The 22,359-nt window shown below is 37.6% G+C and overlaps 2 protein-coding genes across 4 annotated transcripts in view; one reads left to right on the forward strand and one right to left on the reverse strand.

Moving 5' to 3' along the window:
• Positions 1-17,365, reverse strand: part of LOC146459968 (structural maintenance of chromosomes protein 5-like) — a 34,825-nt gene extending 17,460 nt beyond the window's left edge. The window contains exons 1-16 of the mRNA XM_085088820.1: positions 17,201-17,365; positions 14,885-14,946; positions 14,668-14,747; positions 14,005-14,057; positions 13,132-13,234; positions 12,965-13,027; positions 12,392-12,454; positions 12,213-12,284; positions 10,998-11,138; positions 10,291-10,452; positions 10,046-10,117; positions 7,185-7,246; positions 6,252-6,327; positions 5,523-5,640; positions 3,864-4,018; positions 1,976-2,089 (exon numbers count right to left, since the gene is read on the reverse strand). Coding sequence (XP_084944946.1) covers positions 1,976-2,089; positions 3,864-4,018; positions 5,523-5,640; positions 6,252-6,327; positions 7,185-7,246; positions 10,046-10,117; positions 10,291-10,452; positions 10,998-11,138; positions 12,213-12,284; positions 12,392-12,454; positions 12,965-13,027; positions 13,132-13,234; positions 14,005-14,057; positions 14,668-14,747; positions 14,885-14,946; positions 17,201-17,352 — 1,548 coding nt within the window. The 5' untranslated portion in view covers positions 17,353-17,365. The remainder of the gene's footprint in view (positions 1-1,975; positions 2,090-3,863; positions 4,019-5,522; positions 5,641-6,251; positions 6,328-7,184; positions 7,247-10,045; positions 10,118-10,290; positions 10,453-10,997; positions 11,139-12,212; positions 12,285-12,391; positions 12,455-12,964; positions 13,028-13,131; positions 13,235-14,004; positions 14,058-14,667; positions 14,748-14,884; positions 14,947-17,200) is intronic.
• Positions 17,366-17,512: 147 nt separating this feature from the next.
• The window catches only part of LOC146459969 (leucine-rich repeat serine/threonine-protein kinase 1-like), a 34,471-nt gene continuing 29,624 nt past the window's right edge, over positions 17,513-22,359 (forward strand). For 2 of the 3 annotated variants that reach the window (XM_085088817.1, XM_085088818.1), the window contains exons 1-4: positions 17,731-17,963; positions 18,955-19,657; positions 20,846-21,127; positions 21,564-21,879. In XM_085088817.1, the coding sequence (XP_084944943.1) occupies positions 17,924-17,963; positions 18,955-19,657; positions 20,846-21,127; positions 21,564-21,879 (1,341 nt within the window). In that variant the 5' untranslated portion in view covers positions 17,731-17,923. Of the gene's footprint in view, positions 17,655-17,730; positions 17,964-18,954; positions 19,658-20,845; positions 21,128-21,563; positions 21,880-22,359 lie in introns of those variants that run through there. The other variant, XM_085088819.1, reaches the window with a different exon arrangement.

Raw genomic sequence — 22,359 nt, forward strand, 5'->3', positions numbered from 1 at the left:
TTTGTTTATTGTAAGTAAATTGGTTGTTTGTTTTATTCTTCGCATAATTCGTTAGGACTTTGTAGACGTTGCCGTCAGCATCAGATGGATATATTCAAAGCGGAAACGCCCAGGGAAGAAAAAGATTATGGTAGCACTGCAAAATTAGTAAGTCTGTCAAGGAGATCTATTGAATGAATGACTAATGAACGAACGAACGAATGAATGATCGGTTAGGCAGTCGGTCGGTCGGTCAGTCTGCCACTCTGTCTGACGGACTTATTGAACGAACGACAAAACGACCAAACGGACAGACGATAGGCTGGACGAATGGAATGGTTGAACTGGTGATGTCGTAGCGTGAAAAGGGAAACATTGCCATTGTGACGTCCGGGGCGTCAATGTTTCTGCTGCTTAAAGGCCGGACTATTCATTGTCTTCTGTCTTTGCCTTTGGTTCAAAACCAGCAACGTTGCGAGCACAAACAAGGCAACTAACTGCCAAAGTCACGATCTCCGTGGTTTTATTTTTTATCATCCTTTTTCTTGTTAGTCTTGAGCATTCGGTTTTGAATGATTTGAGACTGATGGTATATTGGGGCGTAGGTACAAAACTGTGTTGGGCCACCTTTCATGTTGAATATCAACAAGCTGAAATAGCTTTCAGTTTTCTTGTTACGTCCTCTAACCCTTCTAGGCTTATCCTGTTTTCGTTAAGCGGAGGAAATGTGATAAAGTTTTATAAATTGTATTAAAAAGACAATGCTTTAGCTCGTGGCGCTCTCAACAGCGACAAACTTGTGCCATAGCCGCTGACCGCGAAGCAGGCTCATAACTTGGCAATCAAGATGGCGGATATAAACAGCGAATCCTCTCCTGTCAAGCTTAGATGTCAGTTATGTAGTTATTTACCTTGATTTCTGTTTATTTTGGAAACAAAAATGGTATATTCTGATAATTTTAATCAGTTGATGGTAATGGTGGATCCGTGTTGAAAAAATCGAGGCATATAGACGATACGATCGAGCCGGCTCATTGAATTTGACGATGGCTTGATACAAAATGGTAGCTAGGATGGAGTCTGGTGCACTGAGAAGACATGTATGTATCAGCCACTAGCATTTTAAGTTCTTACTATGCCTTAGTGGCAATTGTTTGAAAGAGATTACCTCTTTAGATAGGCTTTCTTGGAGGCAAATATTTGTATGAAAAGAGGGGAAACCTAGCTGTTAATAGCTTGGTCAAACTTGAATCCTTACCCACTTATATCGTCAAATTTTGTCATTGTTATTGTCAGAAAATACTTAACTAAACATTACGTGTCTCTTCATGTTCAGTCAGAAAATATATATATATTTTTTTGCAACATGAATTTCGATGAAATCGACAAAAGTCGTTCAGGTGGTAATACATATTTGCTTCATACAAACAAACTATTCATTTGCCCAAAAATTTATTCCGTATTTTGAAGGTTATGATATGCCTCTTCAATCTTATAGTTAAATTACGTAGTTAGGTTGTTGGCCATTAGAGATATTTGGGTACAAAAAAGCCGAATTTGAGGTTCTCGTGAAAATGTCTAAAACAGCCTCTTACTTCAGGTTCAGGCAAATGACAAAATCGAAGGTACCGATTGAAATTAAGCACTGTGCTACAAGCCTGGTCAGTGGGCAAGACAATTCAGTGGGTTTTATTTCCAGATCACAATTATATTTGTCTAACTACTCAATTGAGTTTGACTAATTAATATGCATAAATTTGTGCCAAAATGGCCATTTTTCAGGTTTTACCCATAACTCTGGTAAAATGGAATATTTTGAGTTGATGTTTTAGCACATGAATATGTTCATGATACTCAATGTTTCTGCCAAGTTTGAGCCAAATCGGTGATTTGAGTATTATCACCTCCTGCCTGGTCCTGCCTGGTTGTATCATGGACAGACACTTAATAAAATAATACTGTCTAAAAATAATTATACAAATCAATACAGACATGCCTCATCTAAGAAGAGTTTCAGATCATCTCTGTTGCTGCAGACAAAGGCTTTGAGATCATTTTGGCTGATCAGACTTTCAATATACTTAGCATCCCTCACATTTTTCATTTCAACCTGACAAAAAAAGAAGGCAAGTACAGTGGGGACAATGATTAAAGGGGTAAGGACTAACATGTCTCCTTGTTTACAAACCGCCCAGCTACTCCATTAGCACATTTACTGATGGGAAAGACGAAAGGTAGAAACCTACCCTGACCCATTATTGTACCTTTTAGAAGCTACAGCATTAAAAGTAAACTATATAGCGCATATCATAATCTCCACAGGTCAGATTTCAGCATAATGGGTGCAAAAAGCACAATTTTTGGTCATGAAAACGTGTTAAGCTAACAACATGGCAAGCGGGCTTGTTCAAAGGATGTGTGAAACCTAAGAGAACTGTAAATTATGCCAATCAAGTGCAGTCAAAGAAACTTTACTCAAAAGTTATGAAGATTTTTTACTTTAAAATAATAAAAACACATTTGTAACATCCCATAAAAACCCTTATAATTTACGCCATAATTTGTGTAACACTCATCGTGACATGACAAATTATACAAAGATCAAACAAAGGTCATAGAGCTTCGGCTACCTGGTCAAATAGTCTCTTAATGAAACCTTCCCAATCAGATTCCTTTGCAGAAAGATTTATTGGGAGATATGCATTATGCAAAATATTTCCCAACAGAATTAGACGAATACAGTTCTTTTACCGATCACGCACTTTTTTTTTCGTCCAGACCTTTTCTCTCACGTTATTAAACAAGAAAGAGAAACAGGCAAATGCAATACGAGATAAAATGACCATCTGAAGATAGCCTGGGTAAATGTTTTCACCCAGTCGTCACAACATAGCATTTTCTCAACAGTTGCAAATTATGCAAATTTGTTAACGAAGCCTCGCTAACTTTAGTTTTCGTCAGCGCGTGCATTGATTGCCCAGATTTTTTATTCCGCATTATTAAAAACGAAGACCCAAGCTTCATCACAACGTTCCTCTCGAGTCGATACCTGACAAACCAAGATGTATTCTAAACCTTCAAACTTACTTAATTTTCGCCTCATTGCAAAGTCCTCAAAATGTCAATTTTTCAAAGAGCCATAAACCCTCCAAAGTTCTACAAAAGTTTACATAGGTCCCATTGATAGAAAGTAGGTGAGTTACGCTCTTATTCAGAACCGACCTCGTTTTCTAGCGTTGCGTACTGTTTCAATACAAGCGTATTGAACTTGGCTAATTTTGAGTGAGATTTTTGCATAATTAATAAGGCAAAACCCGTAATTTCTTTTTCTCCAAAATTCTCGAAAACTATAAATTTCCAGAACATTCAAATAATATTTTCGAAGATAGTTCCCCAAAAGTAAACTTCAGGCAAATTATCAGGAGTTTCGATTTTTCAAGCTTGGCCAGCGATTCTCAAAAGTTACAGTCAGGCACTCTTAATGTTTGAGGATTGTGAATAAAGGAGATCAATATTTTCATATCTAAAAAACCAGAAAGCAGATATCTTCTTTCTCCAAGAAACTTAGATACATAATGACACCGTGGTTCCTGTTACAGTGTGTGTAATATAAATGAATCAATTACCCTTTTTTCCCAATTAAATAAAGTTTGTCAATTAATTCCAAAACAATAGCATTAAATATCATAATGCCAATGTAAGACAAAATACTATAAGTACCGATAGGTAACATTTAATCTTTATTACTTTGTCACGAGTAAGTAGAGTACTGTAAGATTTTGTATTGTATATATGTATTTACTACATGTATTGTTTCAATACAAGCGTTACATAAATGAAAAACACTGATAGGTCTAACGTTAAAAAAAAATTGTGTAACTTGCCTGAAGAATTATCGGCTCATGGACAGGTCTACTAAACCTGTGCTGGTTTGCTCGGAGCCACATAACTGCATTGTAAGTGTCTCGGTGTCTGTTGCGCAAAAACTCTAGCCGGCGATTTTTCATATCTTCAAGTTGAGCAATTTTGCTTTTGATTTCTGTAAAAATTAACAAATAAATCGATTTAACTTTTGCTAAAACCTTATAAGACTTGAAAAGAAGACCAAACTATTAATTACTAATAAAATCCTTTCATCCTTTACTACTTGAATAAAATAATTAATACAGAACTACTTCACCAAGAGTCTGAATGCCAAATTATAGCACTACATAATATTAATACTACATAATTATTTGCAGAAGTTAGATTCTAAGGCCAAATCATCATTTGTTGCCTTCTTCCGGTGAGCCCTTCAAGTATTGACTACTGGACAGGTAAATGTATAAAGCTGCCATTAGAAATTCAGAATTTGTGGCATCCCCAATATAAGACCCTCCCTCCACCCCTAAAAATACAACTCTCTAAAAAAATTAATCTCAAATGTAAACATCCTACCCATAATACCCTTCCCCACTCCCTATATATGGTCATGGATTGTTTATGATAGACTGACTTAGGATTCAAGATGTTTCGTACACCCAACCAATCTTGAAATGCAAATTACCTACCCCTACCCCCCAGAAGAAAAGCCCTCCATGAAAATAAGCCACAAAATATATTAATATTTTACTTTCAACAGGCATACATCCAGGGCTTATATCTTATTGTTATACATGTATACATTTTTTTTTATAGCAATGATAAACAACTATTTTGTAGATTTTAGGGTAAATGGACAAAATTTTTAAGGAAAACATTTCTATGTGCACACATATCAACCTATCTTTTTTTGTTGTTGTTAATTTTGTAGTCCAGGCTCCAATAGCAGGTTTCCTGCAGGTGCCCATGCATGGCATTCTATTCACCCAAATTAATTAATTTTGTGACATACTTCTGAATGTTTCCAAACAAAATAATGTTGGAAGATTACCCATGGCATTTTATCCTTAGACACTGGGTAAAAGCAATACTTGACAATCTAGAAATGCTGCTGTTATATGTAGCTGTAGCTGTCGAGTTGTTTAGGTACTTGAAAAAGAAAATTTACTCCACACAGAATCTCTACAAAAGCTACAGAATCGTGTAGCTTTATCATATACCAATTATGCCATAGAATTTTAAACAAGCTAAGAGCTCTGGACTTGAAGTTATATTCATCTGAGGCACTGTACTGAAGAGTTACTTTTAGGGCGGGCTTGGAGGGTTGGTTTAAATGGAGGACATTTTTTTTTTTAAAGTTCAAAGTGGGAAAGGTTTGACAATAAAAACAGTTTGAAACACTAGGCTAACAACCTGAAAAAGCTCATAACAGCCAACTCAGTCCATGAACTTTTCATTAGAATTAGGGCTTATTCATGGAAAGATGTTACTGTACATCTGAAATTTGTAATTACATGTATATCTAGAAATGAACATACATGTACACTGTAACAGCTGCAATTTATTATAAGATAGAGAGGAGGGAGGGTTTTTTTTTAGAGGGACTTGTGTTTTGAACTTTGTAGTAATTATAATTTGAGATACACTGTAATCAGATATAGTGTAATGTTATACATTATCACCTTGAATCTGTGCCTTGAAACGGTCAGAGTCATCTCTGATTCCACGAGCTTGAGTTTGAATGGTCATCACTTCACGGTTTTTCTGTCGAGCCTGGGAATTGAGTTCCTCAATACAAGGCTGGGATGCAAGATACATGTAAGAGAAACACAGTAATTATTATAATCACAAGTCCACTATCAAAAGGTTATCATGCAAACATCAAAACTGTGAAAATAAAAACTCAATCCCGACATCCCCTAACCAGGGAAATATGTTAATAACAGTACTTATTATTAACAACTACAACTGGTAATGATCAAAGATAAGGGTGTGTGTTCAATGATCTCGATCCCAGGCTCTCTCTCCTTCGCCAAGTTGGTGATGATATCATCCACCCCTGCAAAATCTGCAGGGGATGCCAAGTATGCATCCCAAGATCCATTCATTCAGTCAACGTTGTCCCATACAATATCGACTCCAATCTGCACATGCATTAGGAGTGCATTCTTTCTACGTACATCAAACGTAAAAATGTATAAACAAACAAAACTAATAGAGCATACTGTTCAATGCTGGAAAGGAGCAGAGAAGCTGCTTTTTTTTGAAGTGGTGGGGGGGAGTCATAAAATACTGGGAAACATCTACAGAGAAACTTTTTAATCTCTTTTAGATATGTTTGTTCGTTTTTCCTTATTTGGACAAAATGTGGGGGTCAGGACGAGGGTACTGCAGGGCACCTTTATACTGACCTGTAATTCCGATGGGTCTGGGAGATTGTCCAATTCATTCTGCAATCCCTGTATTGCTCTTTCAAGCTCATTCATCCTCAAAAGATAAAATAAAATAATATTGTTTACATCACAACCTCTATTTTCATCTAAAAAGTGTCCATCGTAAGTAATAGCCATGCTCATTTTTCCATGGATTCTAAAAAAATTCAGGACTGTACTACAAAACCAGAAATGAAGAGAACAATATTATAAGCTGAAAAATGATAATAATTTGTTACACTGACCAACAGGTTATCTAATTAATAGGTTTACCATTACAACCCACCCTTCAACCCCAAATAAGGGTTTGGTTGTAATTATTACAGTGTATTACCTCTTCAAATGCACTTCTTTAGGGACCTCATTTATTAAATTACATGACTGTACATGTATGATCATGGCAATGAGAACTAATATACAGTCTCTTTGACCACTTGCTTCCATCAATTCTTTGTTATTTGCAGGTGGTTACTTGTGTGGTCTCCATTTAATTAAGTTGAATTCAGTTGAAATGGCTCTCAGCAAATGTGCAGTCCATCATGTCGCATTTGTCTACTGTGTTCAATTCTGCACAACTACAACACAAAATGGCCAAATTCAAGGTTTTATGAAGAACATGAAGAAACAGTGGTTAATTTTCCTTTCTGTTTGGACTTGAGCATCCCCACTACTACACTAAAATTGAGCTCCTTGGTAATTTAGCCAGAAATTATAGGGAAATGGAATGAGTTGGACAACTTGCTAAATACTTTAATTAAAAGAAAAAGAACTGGATTTTTAAGTGACATTTTCAATGTTGCTATCGATTATGTGTCTCCCTAATAATATTGACCACAGCGTAGCGTATCAGACTTAATAAACTACTGTTAAACAGCAGCTCTGCCAGTAATTCCCTGAATTAATTAATTTTACTTTTTTTGTCTCTTCTTTTCTTCATCCTTCAAATCTTTCAATTCTCCTTGCAATTCTTCAACCTGTACAGCAACAAACATTTCAATTAACATAAAAATTCTTATCACATGGCATAAAAGGAGAAATCACCAAGCAACCTAGTGTTTTATTTAACATCAATTGATGAGGATAATTACAGTACATGGCAATTGTATCTAAATTTCTAATATTTTTTGTTTTTTAATTTTCTTTCACTGAACACCTAGAAAGTGGACTTGCAGTTCAAACAGCCTCTTCACATCAAATAAATGAAAGAATAATAAATGAATCTATGAATGTAAGGATGGATGGATGGATGAATGAATCAACTTTTTAAGAATAAAAGGAGAGCAAAATTGAGAGTGGGGTTATTAATAATATAATTATAATGAGGTTAAAAATGTTGGGTGTGTAGCCAGGCATGTTAAAAAGAATTAAAAAGTTGTTGACACAGGCTAAAAAATATATATATATTGGACGTTTCGGCCACTACTGTTGCCTTCTTCAGCAAAGATAAAAATGCAAATATAACGGCGTCCTGCTAGAAATATATACAACGATGTGTGATAAATAAATAAATCACACCTCGACGGAATTTGAAAGTGTAACAGTGGTGTAAGGGTATTGTGAAGACTAAAAAAGATTAAAAAGGCTAAAAACTCTTAATGTTATTGTATATGTTCGGAAGCGCTATATGTTCATTTATGGAGTTCTTATCGCGCACGGAATGCCAAGCCTCAAGAATCAGTCTTTGTCGCCACGCCGATGACCTGTCAATGATTTCAACATTCTCCAAATCTATTTGGTGACCGTGAAACACATGGTGTTTGGCTAACAAAGAGTTTTTATCCAATGTTGCTATGGCCTTTGTGTGTTCTTTCACGCGTGTTTTCAGCGCGCGCGATGTCTGACCAACGTAAACAGAATCACAGTCTTAACACTTGATCTTGTATACGACTCCTCTGGAAGCCTCTTTCTCGATCTTGTCTTTTGGCTTTTTGAGTATGTTGGAGATGGTGCGGATAGGCTTATGGGCAACCTTGATGTTGAAATCTCGAAGAACTTTTGTGATTCTCTCGGGAAAACCTTTGGCGTAGGGCAGGATAACAAATCCACGCTGGTCGGTATCATTCATTTGTTGTTGTCTATTCGGTTGGCAGCCACTGTGAATGAAGTTAACAGGGTAGTTATTAGCGGCGAGGGCTCTCGCTACTCGTTTAGTTTCCCTTGTGACTTCCTCCTCAGTGGAAGGAATGTTCTTTGCGCGATCCATAAGGGTGCGTGACTGGGTATCCCATTGGACAACCGAAAATTTGTTGGAAATGGCTGCCTTGAAATACAAAGAAATTGTTGTCAAGGACGAAATGTAGAAGTGTCATAATATTTTGGATAGATAAGTTGGTTCTCTCCATTAGTGTTTGGTCGGAGTCCAGTCTCTCTTTAACAACTTCGATGGCAAATTTTCGGTTGTCCAATGGGATCCCCAGTCAGGGCCATCTTAGCCAACCTCGTCATGGAACATGTCGAAGAGAATGCTCTCTCGTCGGCCCCGCACCCTCCTAAATGGTGGTTTAGGTACGTAGATGACAGCCATGTGTGTGTAAAAAGGGAACACGTCGATGAATTCCACGCACATCTCAATTCCATCAACCCTCACATCAAATTTACAATCGAGATAGAATCTGAAGGTTCCATTGCCTTTCTCGACACTAAAACAACCAGACAAGAAGATGGCTCGAACACCGTATCTGTCTACAGGAAAGCGACTAACACCGACCGTTACCTTATTTTCAAATCACACCACCATACCCAACATAAACACTCGGTCGCACGCACCCTTATGGATCACGCAAAGAACATTCCTTCCACTGAGGAGGAGGTCACAAGGGAAACTAAACGAGTAGCGAGAGCCCTCGCCGCTAATAACTACCCTGTTAACTTCATTCACAGTGGCTGCCAACCGAATAGACAACAACAAATGAATGATACCGACCAGCATGGATTTGTTATCCTGCCCTACGCCAAAGGTTTTTCCGAGAGAATCACAAAAGTTCTTCGAGATTTCAACATCAAGGTTGCCCATAAGCCTATCCGCACCATCTCCAACATACTCAAAAAGCCAAAAGACAAGATCGAGAAAGAGGCTTCCAGAGGAGTCGTATACAAGATCAAGTGTAAAGACTGTGATTCTGTTTACGTTGGTCAGACATCGCGCGCGCTGAAAACACGCGTGAAAGAACACACAAAGGCCATAGCAACATTGGATAAAAACTCTTTGTTAGCCAAACACCACGTGTTTCACGGTCACCAAATAGATTTGGAGAATGTTGAAATCATTGACAGGTCATCGGCGTGGCGACAAAGACTGATTCTTGAGGCTTGGCATTCCGTGCGCGATAAGAACTCCATAAATGAACATATAACGCTTCCGAACATATACAATAACATTAAGAGTTTTTAGCCTTTTTTAATCTTTTTTAGTCTTCACAATACCCTTACACCACTGTTACACTTTTAAATTCCGTCGAGGTGTGATTTATTTATTTATCACACATCGTTGTATATATTTCTAGCAGGACGCCGTTATATTTGCATTTTTATCTTTGCTGAAGAAGGCAACAGTAGTGGCCGAAACGTCCAATATATATATATTTTTTAGCCAGTGTCAACAACTTTTTAATTCTAATTATAATGAACTCAAGGGGATCCATAAATGAGGAGTTGGGGGCATAAGGTTGACTGAGTTGAATTTCAGGTTGATTTTTAATATGACAGGATCTAGGAACAATTATTTCTCTAACAATATTTCTGTTATAATATTATAACTCTGCATATTTTGGTACCTTATCTCCTCTCTTCTCAATCTGTTCACTCTTTGATTTCGCTTTCTTCAACACGTCATTGCCTTTCTGTATCTGTGGAATTCAAGCAAACTTGCATGTTCATAAAGCCCAACAATCAGTAACTGTTTCTATGATGTGTATAACTGTCCTGAGTTGTACATGATTGAGTAAAGGGACGTCAGTAAAGGGAAATCCAAATACCATAAACGTCATTTAACTGAATGAAAAAAGTAATGTCCACTCACCAGCTCCCTGGTAGAGTCTTCAAGTTCTTTGGCTTTGTTTGTTACTTCATCTAGACGTTTTTGCATTGGTGCATTTTGGCGCCGGACTTCATCTAGTCTCTTCTTTATCTCATCCTTCCTGCTTTTGATTTCCACAAACTGTTTACGAGCTGCCTCATATTCCTTAATGCAACAAATAATTAACATAATTTTTGCCATTTATCGTATGGTCCCCCATGCATTTTCACTAAAAAAGCTGTTGAGAAAATACTGTACATGTACCAATTTGGAGGTTGTATCCATTAATGAGAAAGGTTGGAAAAAAGCTGTACAGCCCTGACAGAGAAACAGAAGACCCCATGCAATGCAATTTGAAACAATTTAAAGGCAATAAATTTGTTCTCATTTCATGAGAAAGTGATAAACCATTTTGTTGAAGCCCTAAGGTCAAAAAATAATTTACATAACAACATGTTTTGTTCCTTTATTTTACAAAATTTATGACCCCTTCTTCTTTGAACCTGTCTTGAATATACCTGTGTAGCTCAAAAGCTACCTCTGGGTCCTCAAATTTATTCAATAAAATTTTGTAATTTTTGTTAGTGAATAAAGTTGTCATTGTCTGTACGTAAGACTGTACATAAGATAAGAGCTGGTAATTTGCACTATTTTTCCCAGAAGCCCTTCACACATTTGCTGTGTTTAAGTAAATTCAATCAATGCCTTACTGCCCAAGGTCTTTTCTTCTCTAGTATCTGTACTTTCTGCAAGTGTCGTTCCCTCTCCTGGTGCCTTTTGACATCCTGTTCAAGCCGTTCGTTTTGCTGTTCCAGCTTTTCTAGGTGTTCTTTATTGTTCCTCAGAGAAACCTAAAAACCAAGAATAATACCGATCATTGTTACATGAAGGTAAGTTGTAGAAATAATACTTTTAAACGTGTCTGTGACAGAATTTTTTTTCTTTGATCAAATCTTCATGCTGTTCTCATATGAAAATAAAAAATATTCCTTAACATCTATTTTTCTTCTTCACATTTGAGGTGTGTAAAAGTGTCAAATTTCACTTCTGGTTGGGTACAGTACAATACCGCACAAGATGGGAGTCTGTGGAAAGTAGGGCTTTGATATCACAATCAATAGTTTTATATAGTTTCTCTATTCCTCAGTTGTTTTTTGTATGCAGAGGAAGAAAACTGTGTGGAGGAAATTATGAATAGGAATGTTGAATGCTCACAATGGAACAACTGAGGAATAGAGAAACTGCAAAAGAAGCGATCCTGTATTGACGTAACAGCTATACTATCCTTAGTCTCAAATCTTGAGTGGCATTGCATTCCACCAAAAGAGAAAATATTAACTTGATGCTGTTATATGTCTCAAACATGGGGAAGAAAAATTGACCAGGAAACTTTTTTTTTCAATTTTCTTTTGAGAACAACATGAGATTTGACCAAGGAAATAAAAAATATTCTAGTTCTAATATTAAGTTCTAAGTACAGTTATCCTGCAGTTTGACTTAGTCTCTTTCAAGACACTGGCAACTCGATATAAAGTGTAGCTTAAAGGACCCTAGTCAGCCTGTGCCATTTTCGATACCATCGAAATTATTGATATTGCATGGTGAAGCGAAATCTTATTCCTTTACTGTAAGTTGTGTTCCTGAAAGTATGTTTCGTTATCTTTAGTAGTTTCACAGTGATTTCGTTCATTTCGACACGCTGCGAATTAAATATAATAGCCAAACTCTCGCATATAAACAAAAACAAAGGTGTGGCTGACTAGGGCCCTTTAAGAGTAAAACTGAAATGAATATCCAAACAAATTTTCAGTCATCGACATGTACTTACATGTACAGGTAACCAAACAATCTCTTTTGTGAGGTTTGAATACAACTAGATCAAAATACATGTATTCTCCATGATTAGTAACTTCCTAATCAAATACCTCAAGTTCTTTTTCTTGTTTTCTTAGTTCAATGAGCTTTTGGTGGTCATCAAACATGTCTGGTGAACCAACCTGGAAACAAGAGCAACAATCCAATCAGCAAAGAATAAAGACTTAAAAACAAAACTTGGGTTGTAAAACAAAAAATTATTTAATAACCACAAAGTTGTTCTTCTTACCGCTTTCTCTGTGGCTTCTAGGAGCTGTTGCTGAGACATCTTTGCAAATTCTGCTACTTTGTCCTGTTAAACAATACAGAAATTACATATACTTGTACACATACATGTACATTGTACAGTATCATAAGCAAACAGTTTTTTTTTCTCTGCTGAGAGGGTCCTCACTCCTGGGATTTTTTATCTAAAAAATTATGATTTAAAAACATTGAGAACTGTACCTTCTGTTTACAGTGGAACATTAAATTGTTATGCAAGTGCAATAAAATTATTATCCAATAAACTACATGTAATTAATTGGACTGTTGGGCTGGTCATCTGTAAAAATAGTTTTAAAAATGCACCACCTTCTACAGGTACAGTTTGCCTCACCGCATTGTCAGTCCAGATTGTGGCAAGTAGAGCAAAAATAGTGAGTAGCGAAAAAAGGTTGTGAGGACTACTGTGGCTATGTGTAGAGAGAGTACACTTTCAGAAAATAGGACTCACTTCTTGCAGAGCTCACAATGTTTTCCCAACATTGCCCATGCTCAGAGCATTATTTTTTAAACAGACAGCAATCATTCATACATGTACCTGAGGGAGGAACTGACAAAGGTTGCCAATTTGCACATTCAGTGTTTTGGTTAGTTCTTGAACCTACAAAGGAGAAATAAGTAAACGTACTTTAAAAAATGCTAAGAAAAAGATGAATGAGAACAATAAAACAATGACATCAAAAGTTTTGTTCATAGTACACATACCTCTTTCATTGAGGTAGTTTTACCATTAATTTTCCAGCTGGAGCGATTCTCATTCCTATATATATCTCTGGTTATAACATGATTCCTGCCATTTGAATTATGTCTGTCAATTGAATAAATAAATAAACAAATAAATAAATAAAAATAAAAAATTTTGCATGTAAATACATGTAATACCAGACGGAATTGTTTCCTTTGTTCAAACATTCCATTCAAGCATTTCTTGGCTAGTTGTTCAGTTGGTTACCCAATGAAAACAACTTTTACTTAAGACAAAGCATATTTCAATGTCGTGGGTAACTTGGTGTTGAAATGAACCAATGCAAAAACTTGGCCATGGCATGTTTCCCGAGAGACCAATTCATCGAACCAGTCAGTAGTTTACTCTCAGAATTCATAAGCAGGTAAATATTTTCATGCAAACATCAGAATGAATATGGAAAACTCAAAGTCTTGTTACTTTACAACCGAGCTGCAGAGGAGAATCTACATATCCTACGAGATCTCACTAACTGTGAGAACTTATCATAGCCCTATGCGTATATCACAGAAACCATTTGGCCTTTGTTGTCAGGGTTGTTTTTAGAAGCAGGGACCCAGGTACTGGTACTGGTATACTTAGCCTGCGAATACAGCCGCCTCTCATTTGCTCCCGCTATTATGTTTCGCACGTAGTAGCCGTAGCGAATGAGAGGCGGCTGTATTCACAGGCTAAAGTATACTCTGAACACAGCATCCACCTTTGCTGTTAAGACATTGAAAAGGACAAACCAAAGAAGTCTCATGGTTACCTGCCTACTTGGAATCCTACACCCTCCTAATTCTTAAATTAACGAAACCCCTGATTGTTAAAGGTCTGAGTTTAATACTTACAGTTCAATCTCAATCATTGCTTGAGAATGTCCATGCTTGATAAAATCCCTCACCTAGGTGTACAACAAAAGGTGTAAATATTTGTACACACTTTTAGTACAGGGAATGTGCACGTAAAAACTTATCCCACCATCTCACCCTTGTGTCCAAGGATAAATCTTATGATAATTCTCACACAAACCATGTATACATTAATAACAACAAACTCCTCATTCTTAAAAATAACCCATACCTGAACTTGTAATGATCAAATTCAGTATTTCCATTTCATGTCGCAGTAGCTACAATGGTGCAAATTTTGTACCATTTTATTTTCAGCCTTTATACTGTACATGTAATTTCTCAGACTAGACAGATCTCTTGCATATGCCATGTATTTACAACATGTTGGCAAAGGAGTTTAGTTTCTAAGGAAACTGTGATGCTGTAAGTCTCAGTAGCATAGTGAAAATAAATGTTTTGTTTTACAAACTGATTTGTTAAGGGAAATTGGCCACTGTATTAAAGGAATTAAAAAGCTGACATCCAAGCTTGGCAAATGGCTACTGCTCCATCTATCAACTTGTTAATATCTTTACATGGCCAAATCACCTTATAAACCCAGTTAATGAAATTAAACATTTGTACAAATATAAATTATTTGTCGAAATATATACAACACACCTCTGTTGCACGACCAAGCAGCCTTGCAGGACCAGCAAGTCCAAGGCAGATGGCACACACAACTGAAGATTTACCAGTACCTGTTGAATAAAAAAGCAGGAAAAACGAAATATATTAATAGTGGCCTTGAAACAGATGTCCTAGACAGCACTAAAATATGCAACAAAAGCATGGTTTGTAGATGCATTTCTGTGCCAAAAGAACTTGATATGCATACCATTTGGTCCTAAGAGAACATTCAAATGAGGCCCAGGCCTGAATTCACAGTCTCCATAGGTCCTACAAGACAAGTTGAAAATAAAAACATTACACATCTTGCAGAGGGAGAGCTGCTCCTTTGCATAAAATTTAAGCAAAGAATAATTTATTTTTATATTTACTGTAATATAAACATAAATTGCCCAAGTGCACATTCTTGCCAGTGATAATGGTGGAGTGCAGCAGGCGTTCTTAGTGGTACAGTAACTAACTTGTAAATTATGGCTAGAGAGCTAGCTAGGGCGTCAGAGAAATGCAAAGAAAATTCCCCCCAAATTTACTGGACCTAATCAGGTGCCAAGCCTCCTAGGTGCTTATTATTCAACTTCTGGCTTAAAACCTAGTGGTAGCCACAGTAGAAAGTTACAGTCCAAAGATAATGGTTATTAAAATTTATCAACACTTATGCTGCCTAGCAGATACCGTTTTACAAGCCAAAACTGTCTTTTTTCAATTTTCTGATCACAAAATGCAATTCAAGATCGTACAAATTGCATATGACAAGCAATCTGTATCAGATTTGAAAGCACCAATGGCACACCTCCCCCAACTTATTAAACTGAGGGAAGAGGGATGTGGAAATTATTTTTATTTTACTTTAGTTTCTCTTTTTTTTTGGGGGGGGGGGGGGAGGGGGGGGTGGCTTATACTGGGCTTTTGGCAGTACATGTACGTTGGATACAAACTCCATTGCATTTAGCCTATGTTATTATTGCATCCTCTCCTGTTTTAAGTTGTAAATGTCTTTCACCACACGGTCAATTTCTGAAAATCCCTAAAGAAGAAAGGCCGCACCTTTTGAAATACTGGAAAAACATATTTGAACCCTGACCACGAAATCAGGTTTGTTCTTTTTTTGCATTATCTATTTCTGGTATTTGGTACAATTATAAGTTCAGTTGTCGGTCAGTATAACATGCAGACTGCAGACTGCGGGGTATAAAATGAAGACTAGGTATAAAATGCAGATTGCAGACTGGGTATAAAATGCAGACTGATATCAAAACCGTCTCTTCGTCAAATACAGGATACATTTTCAATTTTCAACTTACCCTAATGTCGCGCAATCACATTTTCGAGATCATCACCCATGAAATTTACCTTATTTTAGGCCCCTTTCTTAACAGTTTGTTTTCTTTATCTCAATTTGGTAGCTTTCATTTCCTGAGGCCCTATCTTCACAAAGAAGACTCGAGCTTAATCGCTTTGCATTTATAGTTCGTAAACAATTACGCCCACGACGGTTTTCATAATTATTATGAGGAAAACAGACTTGATTTCCAAGGGGGCAAGCAATTTGACATCGACAGATTTTAACTCGTTTCTTTGAATATTAACGAAGTTTGTCAAAGACAAATTGAATACCTTCAGTATTCTAGCAACACATGAACACATATTTTATTAAAAAAAAACAAAACATTATTTTACTGCCACCCTGACTGCCACTTACCGATGTCGCCGATATCATGATCATGTTGACGCAAAGCGGCGAAAAGGTCAACCACGAGCGAAGTAAAGGTCATGTTTCCGCGTTATTGCTTTCATCATGCTTTGGAGTTGTTTATCTCAAGATCTTGAGAGACGAAAACTTGTGGATATCGATTTTCCTTGGAATATTTTAATAAAGAGATCATTGAATTTTTTATTTAAAAAAAAAATCTCGAAAGACGATTGTATCACACTAGCGTAAGTTAAGTTGAAAAATTCAAAATGTATCCTCTATTTGATGAAGAGGCGGTTTTAGTCTCAGTCTGCATTTTATACCCAGTCTGCAGTCTGCAGTCTGCATTTTATACCCAGTCTGCAGTCTGCAATCTGCAGTCTGCATTTTATACTGACCGGTCCAGTTGTGCATGGATGGTCTAGGAAAGATCCTGATAATATACCAGAAGTTGTCTGGGTGCCCCTCTGGGGTGAAGTTTTGAGCAAACAAAACCTGGAGGTCTGAGGTAGCTGGCCAACACAGGAAATAGTGAAAAAGAAAAAAAATAATGGACATTTATACTAGAAGAAGTGCGTCGCATAGGCGATGGCTGCTTACTACCAACCTCATACATGTAACTTACTACAAAATTTGAGAACGTGAACACTTTCGAGAACAGAATGATCTCCATAGAGGTACAAAGGTAAAAGTCGCCGTCAGTGCCAAGTTGGAAAGAAAAAATGTACAAAGGAAATAACACGATGGCAGAGATTAGAACAGGAATCAGGGACGCGAATCCGACTTTGGAGCATATCGCGCGTCCAGATGCAAAACTATTATCCCTTCACTTACACAAAATTCCGCATCTTTACACGTACTATTGCACCATCTACAAAGCCGCCGTTTTCTTCGTATCCATCACTGCTTCCACCAGCGATAGATTTAGTTTTCTTGCTGGATCCAAAATGATTTTTCACACTAGAGCTCGGCCGCTTCGACGCCATGTTGGTGAAATTTCCCGCTAAACGTGTGTTAGCATACGGGACTTTTCAATAACCAAATAAAGGCAAAGCGGAGGCCATATTTGGAGTTCTCTATCAGATACATACTTCTGAGCATGACGGAAGTAACTGTGTCACGCAAGGAAACTTGTCACATGTCAATTATCCTGGAAACCTCAAGCGTCAGGTCGGGTTGTGGATTTTCAATGCAGGTGATGTTGGTTGTTTACGTTGATTCAGGCGTTCATTACTCTCCTAATAAGGCAATAATTCCCGGAATGGACGAGAACACGCCATGAGCAAAGGTATAAAGGATGTGATAACGTGACAAATGATATTTGACCGATTTTTCACACAATCATTCTTCTTGTTCCGCGTTGCTTCTAAGTAGCCTAATTTTAAAGTGTGACTCGATCAGTGAGTGTTATTTGCACACATTCTGAGTTTCGTTATCGCACAAAGGGAAATTTTGAGCCCTTTTTAAGCATGCTTTTTGTGCTTCAGTTTCGTGGGAGTGTAGCTTACTCCATCTCTGCATTCTAGCTGGGTAATTTGTACTTAATGGTTTACTATAATGATCGACAAAGACGCTCCAGGTCCACACGACCGTATACGTAAGTGACTTCTTCATAAACCAACCCTTTGAATACTGTAATTATTAATTTCACTTGCTTTAAAATGAATATCACTACACATTTAAAGCTACACGTAATTAAGATCGCTCTAAATGCTGTATTTCAGTTTGTATTGTGCCATGGCCAACTGATTAAAGTCCAAAAAGCCAATTTAATTAAAAACAAATGAGGAGCATGTGATCCATAACAGCCATTGACTGGTTGTGGATCAACACATTTACTTACAGTTCATGATTTCATAGGCATTATGCAAACATAATGTTATAATAAGAAACAGTTGAAGGTCATGATCACCATTTGCAAGCTCTCAATATCAGACTCAGACTGCCCTGCAAGTGTGGTGACTGTAACATTGAAGACTGAACTGACTGTCTGTCATGATTGTTTCTCCAGCGAGTACCCTTTATTGAGAAATTACAGCTTGTCCTTGCCCAAAAAAAATATGACAGTACTTGGCGGAAACCCTTGAGAATAGCTATTACATGTATATCTGTCTGCTTTTACATGTATATAGAGAATGTACATGTCCACCTTGCAGACAAACCAGTGAAATTCAACTGACAGACTATCCAGAGGGGTCCACATACAGTGCTGTCTTTATTAGGAGGGTTGACTATATATATATCTGATCACATGAAAAAAGCTGTGGGTTGAAATACAACCAGTCTAGCACTAACAGTAATAATATTGTAATAATAATAATTATTGGTTATAAATATGTTTTGTCCTATAAAATTCTTTATGGACACATTAACTGCTATGAAACATTTTTAAGAACTTGTATATTTGTCTACCCTGGATGATTGTATAGATCATACTCTGGAAAAAAATAACTTAAAAGGGATGAGAAATTTCTGATGCTGCAGAAATAGTGGAATTAAGTGCCAAATTAAAGCTGTGGGCCTTCTTACACTTAACTTTGCTTGACTTCCTTTATTATCAAGTCAGTATTTGTTTTTCATGAATCCAGGTGTTATCAAACTGCTGTCTGAGGCCTGCAGAACAGGCAACCTTGACACCCTGTTACAAGCAATTTACTGTAACCGTGATGTTGCACAGGATCTGATTTGTGGGGAGGAGAGTCCCGCAGGTGAATCAGCTGATCATTACTCACCTACAGGAAGAGACTTTCTGTTTGTGGCTTGTGAAAATGGACACTTGGATGTTGTGCATCAGCTTGTAGAGTTTGGAGCAGATGTCAATCATGCATCATATGATGACCTGACACCTTTATGTGCAGCGTGCATGAAAGGACATGCAAGCATTGCAAAGTTTTTGATATCCAAAGGTGCCCTTGTGCATGATCCAGCACTAGGTCCCTCATCACCCATTCTGTTGGCCTGTAAATCTGGAAATCATAACATTGTTGAACTGTTACTCTCAGAACAACCTCTTCTCTTACGGACACATGGACAGTTGCTTCTCTATGAAGCCTGTAGACTTGGGCATGTGCAAACAGTACGATTATTAATCAAGAAGGGAGCGGATGTCAATCCGCCTCCTTTCTTGGTGACAACAACAGATGCTCAGGGTAGGGTGCCAGGGACTCCACTTGAAGGTGCTTGTGTGGGACAACAAACTGGTGTTGTTAATTATCTGATTGAAAATGGTGCTGAAGTAACACTTGACATTGTAGAAAAATATTGGGAACTCATCGGAGAAGCATTGATGAGGTAAGAAATACATCTAGACTCATCCTATCTTTCAGTCGTTTCTAAAGTACACTGTACATGTAGGTGTCAAAACCACCTTGACTCCCTGGAAATCGACTGGAAATTAATGACAATAGCTGTAATAGCTGAATGGAAACAACCTAGCAAGCAAAATTGAGTGTCATTAGTATTTAAAATTTTCCATGCATGATCATAGGGAAAGTTATTTAAATAAATAAATAAATAATAAAAATAAATGGGAATTTCAGGGGCACATTCACAGAGTGGCTATTCATCCACTTTTTCCAGGTCGTATTAGAATTTGGATTCGAACCCGGGCCACATTGATGGGAGGCGAGTGCTCTCACCACTGCACCATCCCTGCTCCCTACCTCCCTAGTACTATACCAGTGTTCTTACCAGGATTGTACCTTGGGGGTGGGAGGGGGAGGGGGGTTCCAGGGCTCTCCTGCCTAAAAACTAGGGACCCTGCAGGAACTTAAGGGGGTCAAAGGTAATCTTGATCCATGACCGGCTTAGAAAAAAAATCCTTCAGCATTTGTTTTCAATTGACAGCCATGCATCCTAGAAAATGCAGTCCTTCTTCACTGAAACAGCTGCTTCGTCCTTGCTTTTCCCATTGTCCACTTCATCATCATCTCTGTCCGAATTTTGTTCAGCTTCTCTTCTATCTTTGAGCCTAGGTACCTTACAACTTAAGCTAAAGTCTACCTTTTGCTGCACCATGTTGTTTTAAAAAATGAAGCAAAAACCATGAGGAACAAATAACTTGGGCCCACAATCTACATGGTTAGTTAAATAATCCAAGATGGCAACCAAAAGTGTACTGAAGAAGCTAGGTTTGACCAATGTGGAACCTTTGAGGAATAATCTGTTTTCATTCAATATATGTACTTATTTCCAAATAGACAAAACTGAAGTTAAGCCCATTTTACTTGTATCATCTGATCATAAAATAATTGTGATGTCATCACTTCTTGTTGCGGACCTCAAAGGAAACATCTTTTGACAAACTATTTCTCCTCCTTGTGGTATAATGTCATAGGTTTTATACTGGCAAAGTTACATGTATGGGGGGAGGAGTGGTGCAGATGCCCCAGTTAACAAAAAAAGCCTGGTCTAGATAGATACTCAAGACAGTATTATAAAGGGGTTTAAACCATCTGCTGCAATATTATTTGTTGGCAGATACACTAGGGAAAGTCAAAACAGTAGGAGGGCATCTCTCTCTTATGAAGTGGATCCATCTGTCACCATGTTTTCTGCCACCTGGAGCAGAAAAAACTTGTTTGCCCTGCACAAGGCCTGGTTTGTAAACTTGTCGGCACAACTTGTGAGTGTTGATTTGTCAGAAAACCACATAGAGGAACTACCAGATGAGCTTTTGAACACCCTGCCGCTGTTAGAAGTCCTTAACGTATCCAAAAATAAGCTGCAAAATTTGCCTGAAGTTACAAGCACCTTTACCAGGTATAGCATGTCAGTTGAACAATTTTGACAAAACCTCTGCAATAGTGGAGTGAAAGAATGATGTCTGAATACAGTACACTGCTATTATCTTTCCTGTTTTTGCATAAATTGTTACCACAGACCAGTGAGTGGTATCTGCAAATTTGTAAAAGGACCTCATCTCCAACTCAGTAAAGTTCGGTGCAAACAATAGCCTTACAGGGCTTGTCTTCACACTTTTAAAAACAGTGGTCAGTTGGCCATTTTCCTGAAGCAAAAGGCTTTGGGCTTGCCAAAGTTTGGAGATTTTAGTGGCCATTTTGATTTGGAGAAATTGTAGAAAATTCGACTTGATCAATTTCTTCAAAATTTTTGCGCAATTAATTCGCTTGGAAATTTACAATTTAGAATTTTACATCAAAAAGTTAATTTATTGTCGCTTTGTTTCGTCAATCAGATTACAAAAACTGTCTGCTTTTGACAACGAGATCAAGTTTGTCCCGTCCTCACTCCTGCAAATCCCAACATTGACAAAACTGAACCTTGCACGGAACAATATCACATCCTTATACGGAGACCCAGATGATAGTGACGACATTTCCAGCGTGGCCGACAGTGAGACATGGGGCTGTACTGCCTTGAAGGTCCTTAACCTGTCACACAATAACCTACAGTATTTACCGAGAGGTGTTCAAGGGGCTGCTGCCATGACAAAGCTCTTGCTAGATCATAACAATTTGCGAGAATTTCCAATGCCCTGGAAATGTCCCTTGGTAAGTTTAAAACTTGAGTTGAACCTCCCTGGGTAAGATGAGAAAGGTACAGTACCGCTTGAGGTAAAGTTAATTTTAACGGATACTGTAAGAATGGCAATTGCTTACTATTGTACCCATACCGAGGTATTACCACACCTTATGCGTCGCGGATTTCCGTTACTTTCGTCTGTGTCGCATCCCCGGTTTTTGTCCCACCGCAGTGAATTTGCGGCAACCAACATCGGCAAAGACGAGGTTTTACAGTGCACTAATCATCATAAATGCACACATAGTTTCGAGCGGTACTCTAGTCGACAAGTCCTTTAAAGACATTTGCACTAATTGCTTTTTTATTGTCTTTACGGTGCAGCCACGCAATTCTTGTTGCAATGCCACGTCACATTATACACGTATACAGCATTATACACCAAGCTTGTGTGCAGGGGAAGAAATGCACACAAATATAACGTTAGCGTATGTTGCAATTACTTTGCATGG

The sequence above is a fragment of the Pavona decussata genome, unplaced genomic scaffold, assembly GCF_977016875.1.
Source record: "Pavona decussata unplaced genomic scaffold, jaPavDecu1.1 SCAFFOLD_215, whole genome shotgun sequence".
NCBI lineage: Eukaryota > Metazoa > Cnidaria > Anthozoa > Scleractinia > Agariciidae > Pavona > Pavona decussata.